This window comes from Corvus moneduloides, chromosome 3, assembly GCF_009650955.1.
Source record: "Corvus moneduloides isolate bCorMon1 chromosome 3, bCorMon1.pri, whole genome shotgun sequence".
NCBI classification, from domain to species: domain Eukaryota; kingdom Metazoa; phylum Chordata; class Aves; order Passeriformes; family Corvidae; genus Corvus; species Corvus moneduloides.
Window position 1 is genome coordinate 68,616,201 of NC_045478.1, and position 20,381 is coordinate 68,636,581.

Here is a 20,381-nt window from a genome sequence, read left to right on the forward strand (position 1 = left end):
CAAATAAATAAAATAAATTAATAAAAAAAAGAGGTGCAGCAGGTAAGTTGAAATGGTATGCCCACTAAGAATTGTTTGTATCTCCAATTTTCTGTTCTGCAGGTATTATTTAGATTGGTAGGTATTTAAAAAGCGCTTCTTATTATATCACAATTATGACTTAGTTCAGCAGCAAGTTGCAGGATTACCATGTTCATTCAAAATTTAGCAGCCTCAGAAGTGATAGATCACAAGATCTTGTCCTGGCCTCTGGACTTGGGACTTCAAGTCACACAGCAAGTACCACACTGCAGTTCTGTCCTGTACAAAGCAAGCTGAATTTTAAAAACTATTAGGACTATGAATGGAAAATGAAATACATAAGAACATACATCTAACAGAAAGAAAATAGAGTGAAGTAGAAAAAGCAGAAGGAAACTGGACAATTTTGGAAGGAGATGTGGGATGTGAATGAGTGTGAAGGTCACAGATTTTAGACCTTCTGAAAGGTCTTGGCAACAGAGGGTATAAAGATGTATGAGATTACCAAATTTTCTTGTTATAAATTAGGAGTCCTCGACATGGAAGGACTTTTCAGCCCTGAGGAGTGCACAGTACTGCAGGCTGAGTAGGAACACAAGAAGTGCAAAGCCCTCCTAGGGGTGCAAGCATGAAAGGAGCTGCACAAAGAGGGATCCCTTCCCACCCTCCAGGTGGTTAGTTTTCTTTACAGCCTAGAAGACAGCAGTCTGAATTTAGCTGGACTTCAGATATGCATCAAACTAAATGAAGCTTTGCCTGAGATGGTAGCTAGCTACTCCAGAAGCTGGACTGTATCTGTGCAGTACAGGCTCTTAGGAGTACCTTTCGCCACTTTTTCTTATGATGTGGTCCCACCAAGGACTACACCTTCATCTCCCAGCAGATGAAGACTAAAGCCTGTTACGAGCTTTTTCCTTGTCAGTGTTCTGGGTATAAAGTATTCATCAACATGTACCTAAAAACAAAAAACAAAGCAAGAGATCAGAAAGAAAAGTAAAATTCCCCTTGTGTGAGCTGCTCCACAGGGAAGAGTGGGAAAAAACAGACTGCATATGGCAGATGCTGGTCATGCTGCCTATTTCTGACAGACATACAGCTTTTCTAGTGAACTGTGTACATCAAGCTTCACTTTTGTTACTTCTAATAAGCTTTGAAGAGGTACATACTTTCAGCTTTTGCTTTTACTGCAAAATATATCAATTTCTCTAATAACTGCTATGGTTAGCTCTCTTCATTCACAGATTTCAGAAATGCCATCCTGTTGTCTCCAGTTTCAGGGGAGGGAGGTGGAAGTGAGGACAGAAGGAAATAGTAAGAAGTAAAGAGAATACTTCAGTTTGAAAGAACTAGGAGTAAAACATCTCTACAAGTCCAATCTGCCTCGTTATCAGTGAAGCTGTTTGTTTATTCCATCTTTGGGCTTCATGGGAGGGGGCAACAGCCAAAAAAATCTTTGTCTTTATTATACGTGTGCTTGATAAAGAATCAAGGCAGGGAAGGAGTCGTCTTCTGTGCTACTGCCATTTATTCTTTGGTCTGAGTTACTTTAGTCTTCCATTGTACTTCCTGTAATTGTAACTGCAGATGCATTTTAAAGGTGTTTGGTTGCCGAATGCTTCAGAAAGGCTTATGTGCTAAGGCAAAGAAATCAAAACAAATCATCAAAAATGAAGGTCACTGTAAAATGTGACAAAGTGCTGTCACAGCCATGGTGTGTATATAATGTCAAAGGCATGTTTGGTGGGAACTGCCAAGAGCACAGCTGGAGCTGGATGCACAGTTCCACTTGCACTTGATAGATTTTGGCTTTGCAGTGGGGACTGATAATGCAGTGTGAGTGCTTTACAAGCAGATTCAGGACCAATTTCACTTTAGAAAGTTCATTTGAGAGCTGTACTTTAGAAGACTTTGCTGATGCCTTATCTCTTCTTGGTAAGCGTCAAAAATCCTTGGCTTTGAGGAAGTTAATCACATTTTCCTCATTCTCCTTTTAAAATGAGAAGGTAGAGTTGTGTTTCTTCTTGTTTTGTTTTTTAACTTGTAGATTCCTTCAGACACATACATTTTCATATACATGTATGTATTTTGCAGGAATATAAGAAAGATTGCAAGTTGGAAATAACAAATTCTTAGCCTCTGTCTCGGATTATATGGGGCAGATGTAGTGAAAGCGCTTTCCACTGTAGCAGAAGAATGGGGCCAGAGAGAGTGTTCTGTGTTGCAGATTGTACTGGGCAACTGTGCAGCACCAGGTCCTGACTATGTTTTATTCTTGTGCAGCATACTTTAGCTCATTTTCAAGAAATTATAATGCCCCAGATACTGAAGTGTAGTACTGAAAGGCAAGAAGGGAACAGAATCACCATGTATACTCAGAATTCTGTTGCTGAGTTCCTCTAGGTGATTTAAAATTTAAGAATCTTAATAGGAATATCAACCATACAAGGGGAAAAAAATGGAACATTCAGACACCTGGGACTAAAAGTGAGAGCTGTGAGCACTTCCCTCAGTGCAGTCTCTTTGCAGGAACTGCTATCATTTGCAAGGTCTTTTTAATACAAAAACTCTACAGTAATGCCTGACTATTTTCTATGGGGTTACAGCAGCTTCAAATTTGCCATTAGCAGCTGCATGTAGTTACTTGCTTCTGAGTCACACACTCACATCTGCTTTAGCAGTGCTGAATGATATGGTTTCTATTTATAGTTTTTCTTTGGGAAAGTCTCCTTGCTGCAGAAAGGGAAGAAATGGCCCTTATGCCCGTTGGTTGGTTAAAAGCAGGATTGGTCATTCAGCATATTTAAGCAGATGCAGAATGGTACTGCAAAAATGCACTGAAAGCTGTGCAGGCATCGTACCAGGAATGGCATAACAGGATAACTGCCTGTCTTATTCAGCCAGGTGAGTGCTGAAGTAAGCAGGAATGGAAGTAATTTCCTCTGGTTGTTCTCCATGGATAGTGCCATCTGAAAGTGTAAGTTTAGCTTAATTTGCATTAGTATAGCATCAGAGTTGTTGTGGTTTTTAGTACAAAAATACTGGAAGTACCTCTCCCAGGTCCTTCTGGAATGCTTAGGCAGAAATGTGAATGAGAAATCTTAATGCCATAAGATCAAGGCATGAAGTTAGCATGCTTAGTGTCTGTTGAATTGCTGTTTTCAGTGCAAGGATGGTTATGTTAAGCCAAACCCAAAGGCTACAACTTTCTGGAATTCCAAAGCTTTCTGAATTTTCACAGGCTTTAGAAGGGCAGGTTTTGTGTGCTGTCAGTCTGTTTTATGAAGCTAATTACCTGCTTTTAGTCAGCCATTAAATACCTTGCAGAAACAGGTTGCAAAATAACCAGAAAACACAAAACCCCCCGAATGAACAAACAAGCAAAAAACTCCCACAACCCAAACCTAAACCAAAAGCTAACTCCAAAACAAAACCAGAAAACTGGTTGCATTAATTTTTATGGTGTTTTCTTTGTCATAAAGGTTTTTGAAATCATTAATAGAAAGTGTGAAAAGTGGCCATCTGAGTTCAGTATTTATGTGATCAGATAGCAGGTTAGCCTCACTTGGCTTCACCCCACACCCTCCGCAGCTCAAAAAAGTAGTCAGGGTTACACTGTGAACTGTTTGTGGGTTCATGTTGTTTCTAAATATCCCTGTGAGCTTTTTCCAGTGTATCACATCCTTTCCAGCTGCTGTTGAAGATTATGCTGCAGTGAGTGTATTGCCAAACATTTCGGCTACCTCAGGTCAAACTAGTGGCAAGGTGTTTTGCTGCAATTACCAGTCTGCCCCTTAGAAAAATAGATGGCTGGCATTTGTTTGCAAGCCCAAGAGAAGGACTTAAAATATCCCCAAACAAACAAAAAAGAAAATGAAAAACAAACAAATGTAAACCTCTGCAAATTTAATGCTGTGAAGTTGGAGCAGAATGTACCAATTTTAGTGCAGGAGACGAAAGGCAAGAGCTGTGAGGTACTGTTTCTCTCTTTAAAAACATGTGAAGAAGGGTAGATGAGGGAAAAGGGTTTGGGAATGTAACCTTCTTTTGGTAGATGATCATTGAGTTCTTGACAGAATCGCTCATTGCGGTTAATGTTATCTCGCTCCTGCTTCTTTTTCTGCTGTACTTGTTTTCCAGCCCAGATAGAATTACACAATTTTCACAGGCTGCAAATCTGAAGTCCTTATTTAACATTTTTATTCTCCTCCTCTGCTCTTGTGAGACCCCACTTGGATACTGCATGCAGATCTGGGCCCTCAGCACAGGAAAGATGTGGACCTGTTGGAGCAGGTCAACAGGCAAGCAATGAAGATGACTGGGGGCTGGAGCACCTCTCCCATGAGGAAAGGCTGAGAGGGCTGAGGTTGTTCATCCTGGAGAAGAGAAGGCTCCAGGGAGACCTTATAGCAACCTTTCAGTACCTAAAGGAGGCTTATAAAAAATAGGGAGAGGAACTTTTTTAAAAAGACAGATTGTGATAGGACAAGGGGATACACTTCTAAACTAAAAGAGGAGACATTTAGATTAGATATTAGAAAGAAATACTTTACTGTGAGGGTGGTGAAACACTGGCACAGGTTGCCCAAAGAAGTTGTGGATGCTCTCTCCCTGTCACTGTTCAAAGCCAGGCTGGATGGGACTTCAAGCAACCCGATCTAGTGAGAGGTGTCCCTGCCCATGGCAACAGGGTTGGAACTAGATGATCTTTAAGGTCCCTTCCAACAAAATCATTTTCTGATACTATGATTCATTCTGATGATTGATGAAGAGCAGTTCACAGCACGTCAGACATTAACATGTTAATTTTATTTTTTTGTTTGAGAGATGACATTTATAGTGCGAGTGTGTTACTGACTCTTCACAAACAGCTCACTATGAGCTTGTAATATACTTCAACTGCATGTTATGTATATTGTAGCAAGCATACTAATACATTGCAACTAATTTTTTACTTAAAGTCCTTGCTTCCGTAAAAAAAAGTCACTGAGGACTATACCATGTATTCCTCTTTTCTGCTTCCTTTTGCAAAAGGAATTAGAAGAGCTCATTGATGGCCTTTTATTTTCACCATGCAAACCCCAGATTTTCAGAGTCATATTTGAATGGTTTTGAGAGCAAAACCCTTCTCCTGGGTAAGATATTCATTGCATCACCAACTGCTTATATAAAGAATTCTGTAATAAAGGAGATAAAAATATTTTAAAATAAATAAATAGCATTTAGCGTTATGGAAAACTACAGTGAATACTGTTCCTGTGTCCCTCTCCCTGCTTTCTTTTAAGCCCTAATTTAGCAACTGTTCAGTTAATCAGGCCTCATTACATTATTACGACCTTTAAGAAAGAGTTCTTACCTAAGAATTTGCTCAAAAGTGATCGTCATTTTATAGGATTTTGCTTTATGGTAAATGCGAAGAATCCTGTAAGCCTAGTGAATTGTCTGTGTGTGCATCCAAAGTTAGGATCCTCTAATTATACAGACTACTTCAGCAGCTATTTTAATGCTGTTCTGAGCAGGGTCATTATGATGTTCTTATTCTAGTTTTTTTTTTAATATATAGTACCAAAATGCTGTTGACTTGTCACAGAGAATGTTTTGTCACTATAATGTTACTAAAGGAAAGCCACTGGGCCAGTTGTTTGCAGTGTTTGCCACAATTTGCACATGAGCAATTATTGTTAATGCTATGCTCAGGCATCTACATTCACACCTTTTTTTAAAAAAATCTCTTTCTATTTTTTTTTAACTTGCTATTTTTTTTTAAACCTATTATTAGTGGACCTGTTGGACCTGAACACAACAAGTGAAGTTTTCAAACAGCACAAGTTGAGTCAAAATGATCAGCTGATTGGTGTCCAGGATGTGATCAGCTGTCTCACTACCATCTACAGTGGACTTGAAGAGAAACACAAAGATATGGTGAATGTTCCTCTCTGTGTAGACATGTGTCTTAACTGGCTACTCAACGTGTATGATAGGTAAGAAAAATGGGGTTTTTTTGTCACTGCACGTACCCCCAGGAATTATAAATTATAACGCCTTAAAAGCTTCTTTATTAAAAGGTTATCTTTTGATAGTTTTGAGTCCATAACGAAAGTGCAGTTGCATGCAATGAGATGTGTCTTATGCTGTCCTGCTCAGCACTGAACTAAGGTTACACTGCTTTTACACTACTAACAAAGAAACACTGAAAGGATTTCAAGAAACGTGTATGTGAGTAGAGAGCTAGAACACTGCTTTAGCTGTGTTCCTATGGTGAATGTTCCAAGTTTTCCAGACTGATTGCCATTCATATCAGATTCTATTTCTGCCATAGGTGGCGACAGTTGTTTCATGTATTTTACACTTAGTTACTTGCACACATAATCCTGGATGAGCTCCCTGCACCGAGTCCTCTATCGGATGGAGGTTGTTCTGATCTCAGCACTAAAGCCCGTCTGATTCTGGAGGGTCAGCAGTGTCCTAGTTCTGGCTCAATTCCAGCCTGTACAGCTCCTGCCATGGATCAGTTCTGGGGCTGGTGTTATGTGGTCCACCTGCCCCTGTTCTGGCAGCAAGGCTGTGTTTCCCAAGGGCATTGAGTTTGCCTCAAGAATGTTTTGGAATGCTTACAGTAAGAACTTGCGGGTTTATATAAATACACATTTGCGGTTTCCAGAGAGAACTAAGTCCCAAAAAACATGAGAATGTCCACTCCAGCAGCCCCTTGTGGTTTTGGCCAGTTCTTTCTGAGCCCCTTGCCCCTTCTTTCTTCTACTGGAAATTGAACTCTGCCCTCTCTGCCCTGCCCTATGTCAGCCTGCATGACCTGCAACCAATCTGCTTTAATTAAGTTGTGCTTTATAGTCATGAGTTCGTTGCTTATTTTTCTTAGTGGCATTTGCTATTCTTATCTCCATTGTGTAGTGAAAACTGGAGAAAGACTTGGTTTCTATCAGCTCCTCCGTGCCCTATAATGTGTCTCCTTACGTTGCTTCAGCAAAGGCATTTCAGGACTCTTCTGGAGCTGACTAAAGTCTCAGCAGTGCAGTACAGGTTGTGGTCACTTCAGTGTCTCTGATTGAATATGTGCTATACTTCAGAGCTATAAACAGAATTACAAATCAGAATTTCTGAGCTCCATGAGGGTGGTTACAAAATTTATTTCTTTCTCTCCATTTGAAGTTGAAAAGAGCAAAACTATTTCTTGAATAGTGATAAAAATTCTTATACCTGGCTTTGCAAAAGGGAGCTTTTACTTGTAGATGTATGCATTATCTTCAATATGTTCACTCAGTCCCAAATTCTAAGAGTTCATAGCTTTTTGCTTTTTCCCCTCAGAGGATTACATACCAGTTCTCCTATACTTCATGGATGTATTACTTTATTTTGGTTTTAGGGGAGAGGGAAGGAGGGAACAGAGTACATAGAACCATTTATCATTTATGTGCTGGCTACTGGCATTCAAACATTGCTGTTAAATATTGTGACATTCTTGTTAGTAGGACTTCTCCTCATTACTGATGAAAAATTACAGGGTCCATCAAATATTAACTAGGACTTCTTCCTGCAATTATTTTTATTTTGTAAAGTTCTGTATTGTGAGTGAATAAACACATCACTTGCAAACATTGCAGTAGATTAGGTGAGTTGCTTGACTTAAATGTTATTGGCAGTTTAGAATAAGACACATAATAATGTCAGAGAATTTTTTGTAGATACTGGTTGGGTTTTGTTTTCTTTCAGACTGAACACAAATCTATTGTATTTTTTTCAGCTTACCTTTGCTTCCTAACTTCAGTTAGAAGTCAGTTGTTTAATCTGTTCATATTTAAAATGCACTTAGTAAGCAGCAACCCTTTTTTTCAATAATGTTTCCAGTGTCTCCCATTTCCCCTTGAGTATTATGTTAAAACATAGTGTAGATAATTCTTCAAGCCCCTTAAATACTTGAGTCTTTATTCAAACTTTGAAAAATCAAGGATGAAGGTTTACTGAGAGAAAATTACTTTTTACAGTTGTTTCCTTGTTCCCCTTTCAAATTCACTCCAGGAAGAAAAAGAAATGCTAAAAAGACCAGGCACCAATTTTAAGCTGGAATTTTTGGTTTTGTTTTCTAAATTGGGCATTGCAAAAGAGCTAATTTGTGTCTTGGCATTTCCATTGTATATATTGCATTGGTGTTACACATATACAATGTGTCAAGTTGTTAAACTGCCTACAAAAACATCTGTTAGTCACATGCTGCACCTGAGATTTAATTACAGATTCACAGATTAATGGCAAACTGAATGGCTCTCCAGACAACCTGCAGATGTCTTTGGCCCTTAAAAAGAATCAATTTATTTTTAGAAAAGGTCTGTTATGTTCTGGTATTTTCTGGCACATCAGGAGTGATTCATTCTGAGCAGAGGAAACACTAAAATTACTCAGTGACTTTTACTATGTCAAGGACTCGAAGGTTCTTCCAGACAGCAACATCTGCCCTTGTAAACATTTTCCAAACTTAAAGTTCTTTGTTTTGGCTAGTCCAGAGTTGTTTTTTTTTTTTTTTTTTTTTTTTCTTTCAATGAAATTAAATATCTTAATACTTAATATGAGAACTGTGAAGGAAATTTTTTGCTCTGTAAAATCATTTGGCTAGGCCAGTGTTTGAAGCATCCAAAAGCAACAGCTGGTGGTTTTTCTTTTGAACTATATACTGTCAAATTTGCTGAAATCTCCAGACATCATTTATATAAAAAGGACTGATAGCTTTCAGTACTAATGGAATAGCTTAACACCCCTTGAAATGAGTTGTTTCTATATGTACTGATTCAGGGTGATGACTCATTTCAATTAGAATTACCCATAAAGAAACTTTTATGTGCACTGTTTAAACATTTTGCAATGTTTATCTGACTTCCTGTATTTCAACTTTTAAATTTTCTTAAGGTTTTTTTTCTAATGTTATGATGCTTTTGATAATGCCTTCTTTTAAATTGAATTTCTTTGGTACATTAGTCTGAGCAGGGTATCTGTGGTATTTATGCTGACATTTTCTGTGTGATCAAAACTGTCTTTCATGATCATTCTCTGTGGCCCAGTCTTCCCCCGAAAAATCACAACTTTGTTATTTATCATTGCGCTCATACACCTGGCAGCTTCTAACACCAGGCTGAGTTAATAGCCCTGGCCTCACCAGCGTGTTCATTTCAGTAAAATCTGAACTTCTGAGGAATGAGGATGAGACACCTGCTCAGTCAGCCTTAACTTTATGCGCTGGTTTTGACAGTAGCTGATGGAAGTTTTCTGCATGCACTCCAGTTGTATCCCCTGTGTTTATGATGGCTGCTTGGATTCATCGAGCACTCAGTGGGGGCAGCTTAGCAGGCTATGGTAGCAGTAAGAAGGCTGTGGCCCTGTTTAAGGCAGGAGAATGAGCTCCTTTGTCTGACTTGTCTGTGGGTGATCAAGGGGAGGTGTCTGTGCTGACCTTCATTGATCTACCAGGCTGCCTCGTGTTGCTGGGCTATGCAGGTAACTGGTAGCTGCAGTCCTGGTAGTCCTTACCTGCAGTGTCAGTGTTCTCTAGGCTTGAGAGCTCTGTGACAAGAGAAGGCTGAACTGTGCTGGGCTCATCTTCATTCTCTAGTTTTCCTTGTTGGTACCTGATGTTTTTATGCTATTGTCCCTCTTCCCCCAGGGACATAGGTTCCTCTAGACTTCGTATCATAATTTTGTTTTCTAAGATTCTTTATTGTGTATTCCTGTTTGCAGTCTCCTATATTTAATCTTGTTGCCTGTTTGACAACTTTTTTTTTAATCTGGCTAACTCCTGTATGCAGCTGTGCCCATCACTGGTTGTCTCTTTGGCTTTCACATACTTAGATAAAATGCTTATATTTATTAGGTCCGTCTGTGCCATCACAATGCTACAGAATATTTGCATACCATTGCTGGTAAACAGTAATTTTTTACACTTACATTCAGCAATTACATATTAATTATATCCTTAGTATGTTTATAATTTACAAGTTCACACGCCTCTGTTTTGGCTATGATATAGACTGTGTTTGCCTATCAAAGAAGTTTTGGATCCTAATTCTGTGTTAGGAAGTTACTTAGAGAAAGGAATAGATTCAGTCTCCCCTTCATCAGGATCAGAACAAAAAATATCTGAGCTGCTTAAAGTGGCTAAAAACCAGTATCAGTTGATTTTGTAATGACAAGGATGCTTGTATTACTATGCGTCTGAATAGTGGGCTGACATTTGTGGCATATATGACCCATAAATTTTTAAGAATTCAGGCATTAAAAAGTTTCTTGAACCTTGCTACTGTAAGGCCTTGATTCTTAGATGTTCATACACATAGGGCAGTTAGGTGGTTGTGCTGCCATTCAGAGGCACCTTGCAAGACAGGCATGTGGCAAAGCAGCCTTATAGTCTCCCAGCAGGTCAAGGGAGGTGATCCTGCACTTCTGCTCAGCATTCATGAGACACATCTGGAGTGCTGTTTCCAGTTATGGGCTCCCCAGGATAAAAGAGACATGGACAAACTGGCATGAGTCCTGTGAAGTGCCGTGAAGACAGTTTAAGGACTTGAGTGTATCCGTAGAGGCTGAGCTTTTCAACCTGGAGAAGTTTCAGGGGGATCTTATCAATGTGCATAAATACCCAATGGGAACAGAAGAGAAGATGGAGCCAGGCTCTCCTCAGTGCTGTGCAGTGACAGGACAAGAAACAGCAGGCACAGCCTTGAAACACAGGAAATTTTGACATATGAGAAAAAGATTATTTTAATGTAAGAGTGATCAAACAGTGCCACAGGTTACTCAGAGAAGCTGTTCAGTCTCAATCCTTGAAGATACTGAAGTGATGGGATGTGATCCAGGAAAACCTGCTCTACCTAACCGAGCAGGGGCATTGGTCTCTGGAAGCCCCTCCTAATCTAGGTGGTTTTGTGACTCACTAAGCTGGGAAATCTTAAACCATTGACTTGGAAATGTCAGGACTACAAAGTCTATAGGTTTGAGGGGGAGAGAGGGAGTGTGTGTGGCATTTGGTTTTGGTGTGTTGGGTTTTTTTACTGTATATATGTCATTACAGTGCTAATATTTATCTGTCTCCAAGAAAGAGACTAGGGATAAATATGTTGCTCTTTCAAAAAATGTAATATTGCAGGCTTTGTAATTATTTATGTAATCTATTGAGAAAATGCTTTTTGTGTGAAGGAAGTTTTTCACAGACCCTACAGAAATCTCCTGAAATCAGGAGAAGCTTGAAGCCTTGAGAGAAGTGCCCATATCTTTTAGCTGCAAAGTCTCACTTTGTCTTTAATAAAGAAATGATGTGCTCAGTCCTGAGTTAAATCAAACCCAAATGAATGTTCACTTTTTTTTCTGATGAATGTAAATTTAAAACACAAACAACCCTACACAGGAAAGGATAGGGAAATAACTTTATCAGGGTGTAAAATGAGCCATTTAGATGGCAAGGTATGCCAGAATGATGTAGTGTCTGTGATTGAAAGAGGTAATTTGAAGCTAAGCTTGAATATATAAAAAGGTGGCACTTTTATAACATTCTGGAAAATTGTGTCCTGATTTTCCAGCTGGGCAGTAAAAGTAATAGATGTTTTTGATTAATTTGGCAATAATTTCTCTGCACCTCTATTCCATCTTATGGAATGAAGATACTGCTGTCTAGTGTCACTAGATGAGATGATGCTGTAAAGAAAAATGCATTAATATTTGTAAGTTGCTTAGCTAATTTATCAAGAACCCAGGAGTAAATTAATAATTTTGTATTCAGCACAACATTTGTGAAGTAAATCAGACAGCAGACCATATGCTGAATGGATAGGATAGAAAGAGAGATGTAATAATCACTCCAGAAGTAATTAAAGTATATATAATTTCTGTGTGCAGAAAAGACGAAAGTAAGGTTTGAAGGGGTATCAAATTTAGTGGTATCTTACTTGTTGTTGAAAGACCCAGCTAACCTTATGTGTGTAGTACATGCAGTTTAACTATTCTGATGATTTTTTTTATGCCACATCTCATTTAAAGACAAATTGTGTCATGTTTTTTCATTTTTGAAAGAAGAAAGAATTTTTCAGGATATGTTTCTGCATTGATCTTTTGAACTTTAAAATTTTTCTTTTCCATGTAAGCTGGGTTTATTGTTTTAGTATCTTTTTGAACAGCATTTCTCTTTCAGGCTTAACATTACTTGCTTTGGTACCACTTACCTCTTCTCAAGTTGTTCTTTAGGTTTGGACGTACTTTTTTTCATGCTAGACAAGATGTGCCTGAAGTCACATTGCTTAAAAAGAGTAACAGCTCCACATCATTGAATTAGTGCATGGGATTGCCTGTTTATGTCCTGATATTACGTGTATGTCAGAACATTTTAAACATAAAACAAAAAACTAAAAAACCAGAACAAAACAAATGAGAAAAAAGAAAGGGAAAAAAACCCATCAGAATTAATTACTGTGATATGAAAACTTGGTTTTATTTTGCAGTCCTTGTGTTTCACACTGAGTAATAGGCCTTCCTGCTGTGTGCTCATGTATTTTTTTCTGTCTATATCACATTAAGAAATGACTTTGGGAACTTTACAGAGCTAAATGTCTGTTCTTTTGTAGTAATACAAGCTGTTTTGACATGTAAACCACTTGGAAGGGAAGCTGAGCTTTTGTAAGGGAAGAATTCACAGTGTAATTTGTAGCGTTCATTTTTTTTTTGAGATCTGAAGTATATTTGAAATACAACTCTCCAATGTCTTTGTATTTTTTAATAGACTTGAGTTGAAATGAAATAAAATGAAACTGTACTGAATTGTCTTATCTTTATAATTTCAGTGGCCGAACTGGAAAAATTCGAGTGCAGTCCTTGAAAATTGGCTTGATGTCTCTTTCTAAGGGCCTTCTGGAAGAGAAGTACAGATGTAAGGAAGAATTTCTTTTACAAAATACTCTATATAATTAAGTCATGTACAATGGCAAAGCACCTAGCAAAATTTGTAATAAAACATTTCTCATGCCTGTTGCAAAGCAGTTTTGTTTTGAGTAAGTAAAATAGAAATACTTTCATTATCGCCAGTGACAATGGTTAAAGGAGAATTTATATCTCGACTGGAAAGTATTGCTGTCAGTTCTGAATCATCAGAAGTCACAGTACTGCAGTCTCCAAAAGAAAAGGAGAATATAGCTGTGTGGAAGATAGAGAAGTATTATATTTGATTCTGTTCTCTCTTGTATGTGTGTGTGTTTTGTTTAGGGAAAAATCAAGCAAGTTAGTGCTGGTTGCATTGATTGATATGGTTGATAAAGCAAGGAAATATATCAAAATTCTGCAATTGTATTTAGTGGTTTACAAGAAAGTCTATCTAAACTCTGAAAATGGTTTTCCAGTATATGTGCTTTCTGCCAGAATTGCACAGTGAAATTTTAAATTATGTTGATTTTAGTAATCTCAGAAGCTTGAGAAATACTGAGTAGTATAAAGGTATTTCACAAAAATAAATGCAGGAGCAGAAGAGGATTGAGTAACTTTGTGGCAAAAACCCCCTGACAAATACAGAAAAAAAGATGAAGCACTGTATTAGAGCATTCTAGATGATGAACGTTTACATATTATGCACATAATCTTAAATTTGCTGTCCTTTACAGTAGTTCCTTGACTTATTTTGGAAACACATAAAAAAAAGTATAGAGAGACTGAATTTGCTTCATGTAATTTTGGAGCTCTGCAAAAATTTCTGCTTTCCTTAAGAGCATTTTTAGGCAATCTTGTAAACTCAGTTATTAACATTGAACAAAAGTAGAGGTGTTTTATGCATACATATTTTGACATCTGAATGACACACTGAGACTTTGGGTTTTTTAGTTTCCTTCTGTCGTTTGATATATGTGTGAAGTATTCCATAACTAAAAAAGAGCTTGACAGACATACCTTTGTTCCATAATGACAATTCAGAAGGTAATCTGCTGTTCTGTGTGAAATAAAAAACTTTAATAAAGTGTAGGAGTTAGGCTGTGAATGATAAGCTGATAACCCTAGGAAAAGATGGTTTTTAAAAAAAACTCCAAAACCTGAGAATACTCACATTAAATTGCTATTGGTAATATATTAGTATACAGTTGCCAAATACAGGCACTGAAGCAGAATAAGGAAATTACTTGGTCAACTTCATATTTATGTTGTTGCTTTGTGTTTAGTAGTAAAATTAAAATGGCAGCTGATGGTGGCTACAGATTTTACATAGTTTATATCAACAAGATGGACTTTTACTCTGAAGGATGCTGTGAGAAGTCCTAAAAAAATTAGTAGAGACTAAGTCTCAGAAAACTTTTGTACCAAGTGATCGTAACTTCAACCTGAAATACATCTGAAATTAAAGTAGTTGCTCGTGTTCTCAAAGCAAAGAATTAATAGTCAGATAATGCATCCTTTTTATTGTTGTAACTCCTGTTCTGATCAGTGTACCAGGCTTTGATATCTGTTAGCTTTATTGTCCTTATGAACCTTAAAATTGTCACAAAAATCTCTTCGAAAGAAATTTTGCTAAAGAAGGGAGTGTATGTCAGGTACTCTTCTTGGCTCGTGGTGGCTTTGAAGTCAGCATTTTGGGGTCCTCTGGGATGAGCTGTCACAGACTCATCTTTGATATGAGCTCTTTTACTTGTTTTGATTTTGTCATACCCTACTAATCACCTCTTGTTGAGAGAAATGTTGTCATATCTACTGAGTTTTCAGTCCTTGAGTGAAAATTGTAATTCCTAAGTATTTTCAAGAAAGTCACTTGGAAGAAAAAGCAGGACCCCCAAACATGGGTGCTTAATACTAATTACCTGCCTTCTGATTTTTCCCTTTCTCGGACCAGCTCCTGGCATTTGCTTCTCCTTTTGGCTGTTTCTTCTAAGCACTTCTGAGGCGTTGGCAATCACAGGCTCCTCTAAGAGTGACAGTCATTGGATGGTTGTGGTTAGAGCCCTTAGCGGAGCACAGACTGTGCCTTAAATGCTGTAGCTTTGGAGAGGCATACTCTTCTTAGGGTAGCTGGTGGTAAAACAAGCAAGTTTCTTGTTTAAAAAACTTTTGGATGAGCCTTTCATTCTCTTGTAAAACTCTTGAATGGATCTTTTGCTGCTCAAGTGTTCAGCCTTCCTAGAGACTATATGTTCATTTCCAGTATAGGTAGGATCTTTCCACTTGACACATTTTTAACAAATGTTTTGGAGAAATTAACAAATGTTAATTAACAAATGTGAATTTAACAAATGTTTTAGAGAAATTTCTGTGGGTTTTGGTTTTTTTTTTTAATTTACTTAAGCTTCTTTTTAAGATTCTAGACTTCAGGGTTGATGTGAAAATGGATATTTAATTAAAAGTCCCAATTGCTTTAGAGGAAACATTGAAGCCTCAATTAAAGAATGCCTATTCTTGAAAATGTTTAAGACATGCTTAACTTCAAGCACATGCCTGGGTGCTCCTGAGAATAAAAATGGATCTGCAAAAGTAATTCAGTAACTGCGAGCTGCTTACATCTATGCTTTAGGACGAGGAGTCTCGGGCTTCTTTTCTGTTGTTGAGGCCAATATCCGAGTCTGGCTGTAACCATGTTATTCTCTGCTTTCTCTTCTGACCAGGAGGGTCACTTGTGAAATACATAAGGATGCATTTGTGTGCCCTTCACTCTTACCTGCGCTCATTTCTAACACCCAAAGCCAAATCTGGCAGTAGAAACAGAAAAAGACCCATATGGAGTTTTTTACAGTGTGTAGCTTTTGGGTCATGTCCTTTAATGTATAAAATCTGTATGATTTGAGATGAAAAAGAAGGGCTACTTGATAAATCTCATCTCCAAATCAGTTCAGTTTTCAAGTGATGTACAATGTCCTTGGAATGTGCTGGGGTTTTTTTTACTGTTATGTTTGTTGCACATTTTCAAACCATTTGGAAGTAACTAAAAAATAAAAAGAAGAAATTAGAATGTGCATTCTGTTTGTGACAATGCAACATAAAATGTGTGTTGTGGACACCGTTTTACTAATTATCTTATTATCATTTTGATAGGAATTTAATAAACTTTTCAATATTTTCAAGTATCCCTTTCTTTATCAATCATTAAGTACATTTTTTTCAGGTTGTCCAGCTAAGTTGCAGTTAGAGTTCCACTGGTTGTAATCCTCAAAATACTAGTGTGAGGCTGAATTTATTTGACTGATTTCTCTTTTCCTGGTTTCTGTTTTTTTCATATGACTCAAGTCTGAATAATATTTTCTGTGCTTCCTCAGTCATTCTTCTTTGGTAGAGTCCATTATACAATTTAACTTTTATATCAACGCATTTTATGTTGAAACTCCTTTAGTGTGTATATACGTGTTAACAGACTCCATTTGAAAGAGTTTGGGCTTTTGAGCTTGCTGGTGGGTGATGTAGAGAGTCCCCTTTCCCACTGTGGTGAATAGGGTGTCCGGGTGCTCCCTGTCAGAGCTAAACCAGGCTCTCCTCCATCTGCCACTTGAGAGTGGCTCTTGCCGTGCCTCCCTTGCCAGGGAGTAGCTCATGGGTTATTGGAAGCAGGTAGGCCAGATAGCAAGAGTATTCTCACTTTCCATGCCTTCAGTTTAGGAGCACACCTGCTGTGTGTCGCACTGAAGGCATTGAGGTGTTTGGAAAAGAGGATACCATCCGTGGACTCCCTTACACCTGGACAGTCTTTGGTTGTGGCACAGCTGCCAGTGTTAAGAAACAAATAAATTGGACAAGTTTGAGCTCTTCAAAGGTGTTTGCTACTTTCCTCCTAGCTACTGGGCCTATTCCCTCTTCAGCCACATCGGTTTCCTGTTTACCAGCTCCACAACCAACTGAAGTTTTAAGGTTTAGGAAGTTACTTCATCTGCCTCCCAGCTCCAGAAGTTAGTGAATTGTTCTTCTCTTATGGCCTGTTTCTGCTCCAGACTGATGCAAACAGAAAGAATAAGACTAGGTTTTCTTTTTTCCTTTTTTTTTTTTAAACTAGCCTTTTTTTTAAACTGACTCTTAGAAACTGAAAAACTGTCCCATCCTCAGCTGAAGAAGATAGCCAGGATCTGGGATTGCCAAAAGGAGCCTGAAGCTCTGCAGTATAAATTCTATCACTGCTATTGTCTGTGCATTTTTTTTCCTCAACACTAAGTGGCCAAGATGCTGTAGCTGCTGTTTGGCTAGACAAGAAAGGGGTGAGAAAAATACAATAAAATCTAAGAATTAGTTAAATCATCTTGATTTTTATCTTTTGAAGATCCTTTCCTCTACTTCCACCTCCTTTGAGAAGAAAAAAAAGTGTGCCCAGACTGTCTGAAGCACACTGACAAAGCTCGACAGTTGCTCCAAATAAAAGGCAAAACAATTTACACCATGCAGTAAGAGCTACTCTTGAGTGTTTCTGAGCAAAGGTGGTGTTTTTCTCAATCAGAAGTGTAGTCAGACTGAATTTTCAAATTTCATTTATTTCTAATTTATTAATGGTTCTTCTGACAGGAAACATGGAAAAGTAGGGTCATAATTTAAATGAATTCTTTTTCTTTGAAGATTATTTGGAGCTTTAATCCAAGCCAGCCATTGAGTGCAAAAACAGATTGTAGAAACCAGCTGGAATGAACAGAAGAATTTGATTCCATTTCTTCTGTAACCTATCACAGAATTTTAAAATATTTCTTGGATAAACTCAGCATTTAAGATGTTTTCAGGAAAGATTAATCTTTCAATTAAATGATAATGTACACAGCTACAGAGTTCATCAATCAAAATTATTGGCAGAAACATTAAAATTTTTAGCTGAGCATTTTAACAATTAAAATTGTCCAATCAAAGAAACATGTTAAGAAAGCACTTGAGAAATAGTAACTCTACTGCTGACAGGCCTCTTAACTCAGTGCCTTACTGTGAGTGTAGGTACAAGCAGTATCTTCCTTCCCAGTGCCTGTATCTGGAAAAATTTTCTTGATCCCTTTCAGCAACAATTTTTTCTGTTGTTACAGTCATCCTGGTTCATCCATTTATACTTCAGGGCTTGACACCTACCTTAGGAAAATGGAATCAGTGAAGGAAAAGTACATGGAAGCAGACATGGTTATCCAGGAAGAAAATGTGATTATTGTTAAGGTCAAATTGTCCTTCTGGCTGCTGCTCTCGTTTTAAGCTGTCTCACATGGCCAGTTGTGACTTGTGGTAACTTCCAGTCTCAGTTCAGAGTAATCGTGCTTCTGTCCCCAACCACCTGAAGCATGACATAGTTTTTTAGCATAAGATGTGGATTTCTGAAATACTATTTCATTCTTCATGCAATTGTAGAATAGTTTGGTTTGGAAGGGGCTTTAAAAGATCATCTAGACCAACCCCCCTTGCAATGAGCAGGGTCATTATCAGCTGGATCAGGTTGCTCAGGGCCCTGTCCAATCTGGCCTTGAATGTTTCCAGGGATAGAACATCTACCACCTCTCTGGGAAACTTGTTCTAGTGTCTTGCTACCCTAATTGTAAAAAATTTCTTTCTTAATACCTAGTCTAAACTAGCCTTCTTTTATTTTAAAACCATTACTACACGTCCCCTTGAGTACTGAAAAGCCACAGTAAGGTCTCTCTGTAGACTTCAGGCTGAACAACCCCAACTCTCTTAGCCTTTCTTCAGAGGAATGGAACATCTCTCCTATGATGAGTTTTTTGGCCTTCCTCTGAGTCTGCTCTAACAGCTCCTTGTCTTTTCTGTGCTGGGGACCCCAGAGCTGGACTCAATACTCCAGGTGGAGTCTCACAAGAGCAGAGTGTGCAGAATCACTTCCCTCAATCTGCTGGCCATGCTGCTTCTAATGCTGCCCAGGGTACAGTTGACTTTCTGGGCTGCAAGTGCACCTTGTCAGCACATGTCCAGCTTTTCATCTACCAGCACCCCCAGGTCCTTCTCCACAGGGCTGCTCTCAGTCCCTTCATCCCCCAGCCTGAATTGATATGGAGGTTACCCTAACCCAGGTGCAGCACCTTGCACTTGAACTTGTTGAACCCCACAAGGTTCCCAGGGGCCCACTTCTCGAGCTTGTCCAGGTGTGGGTGGTATCCTGTCCTCCAGGTGTGTCAGCTGCAGCACTCGGCTTACTGTCACTTACAGACCTGCTGAGGGGGCACTTGATCCCTTCTTCTGTGTAATTAATGAAGATATTAAATAACACTGGTCCCAATATGGACCCTTGGGGGACATCACTTGTCACTGATGTCCATTGGGACTCTGAGCTGTTGACTACTACCCTCTGGACGTGGCCATCCAACCCATCTAACAGTCCACCCATCGAATATGTTTCTCTTGAATTTAGAGAGGAGGATACTGTGGGGTACTGTGTCAAAAGCCTTACAGAAGTCCAGAGAGATGACGTCCATAGCCACTGCCTTGTCTGCTAATGTAGTCACTCTGTCATAGAAGGGTCACTAGGTTTGTCAGGCATGACTTTTTGCTGGTGATGCTGTGCTGCCTCAAATCACCTTCCTGTCCACCATGTGCCATAAAAAGCCATAAAGTTTCATTTATTTGGCCTTATTTTCCTCATTTGTATGGTTATGAATCAAGATTAGATGAAGGTAAACCCTTGTAAATGGGACAGTGGCCATTTGTAACCGTAACAATAATACAGAAAGTAAAAGCTTGAGCTGCAGCATTACTGAAGGAAAGGAGGTGTACATGGAAATGGAATGAGATGGTGTCTTTTGTTGGTGTTGCAGATCTCTTCAAGGAGGTGGCAGGCCCTACAGAAATGTGTGACCAGAGGCAGCTGGGCCTTCTGCTTCACGATGCTATCCAGATCCCACGGCAGCTTGGGGAAGTGGCAGCCTTCGGTGGCAGCAACATTGAACCCAGTGTGCGCAGCTGCTTCCAACAGGTAAGATAAAGACCTTCATGTGAAGAACAAAACAAAACCAAACCCTCTCTGAAGTCTACAGGTTCACTTCTACATGATGATGTAAAAAGAAGAGAGGAATATAAAAACATCCACTGAGTTTTGAACAGAAATCAATATGCTCCTGCAACTAAGTATGGGAAATTAATGTGAAAATGCTGATGTAAAAGATGGTTTACAGTTTAGGATAGGATAAAACAAATTATGTTTAGCCAAAAGAATTTATAAATCTTCATGATTCTGACAGTGTTTGCTGCTCTAAAAGGTTTTTGTAGCAGCCAATTATCCTGCTTTGCATTGTTCAAAGCATTTTTGTTAAAAAATTTTGTAGCAGCCAATTATCCTGCTTTGCATTGTTCAAAGCAACCTGATACTGTGAGAACAACGTGCTTTTCCATGCTGGAACAAGACATGATCTCAACAGAACAAGCAAATTATGTTGGTAGTAATTTTTGACCTTGTG

The 20,381-nt window shown here is 38.6% G+C and overlaps 1 protein-coding gene across 6 annotated transcripts in view; it reads left to right on the forward strand.

The window, feature by feature from the left end:
• UTRN (utrophin) overlaps positions 1 to 20,381 on the forward strand; it is a 356,686-nt gene that overhangs the window by 296,880 nt on the left and 39,425 nt on the right. For all 6 annotated transcript variants that reach the window (XM_032102122.1, XM_032102120.1, XM_032102124.1 and 3 more), the window contains 3 exons: positions 5,798 to 5,999; positions 12,849 to 12,934; positions 19,743 to 19,900. In XM_032102122.1, coding sequence (XP_031958013.1) covers positions 5,798 to 5,999; positions 12,849 to 12,934; positions 19,743 to 19,900 — 446 coding nt within the window. The remainder of the gene's footprint in view (positions 1 to 5,797; positions 6,000 to 12,848; positions 12,935 to 19,742; positions 19,901 to 20,381) is intronic.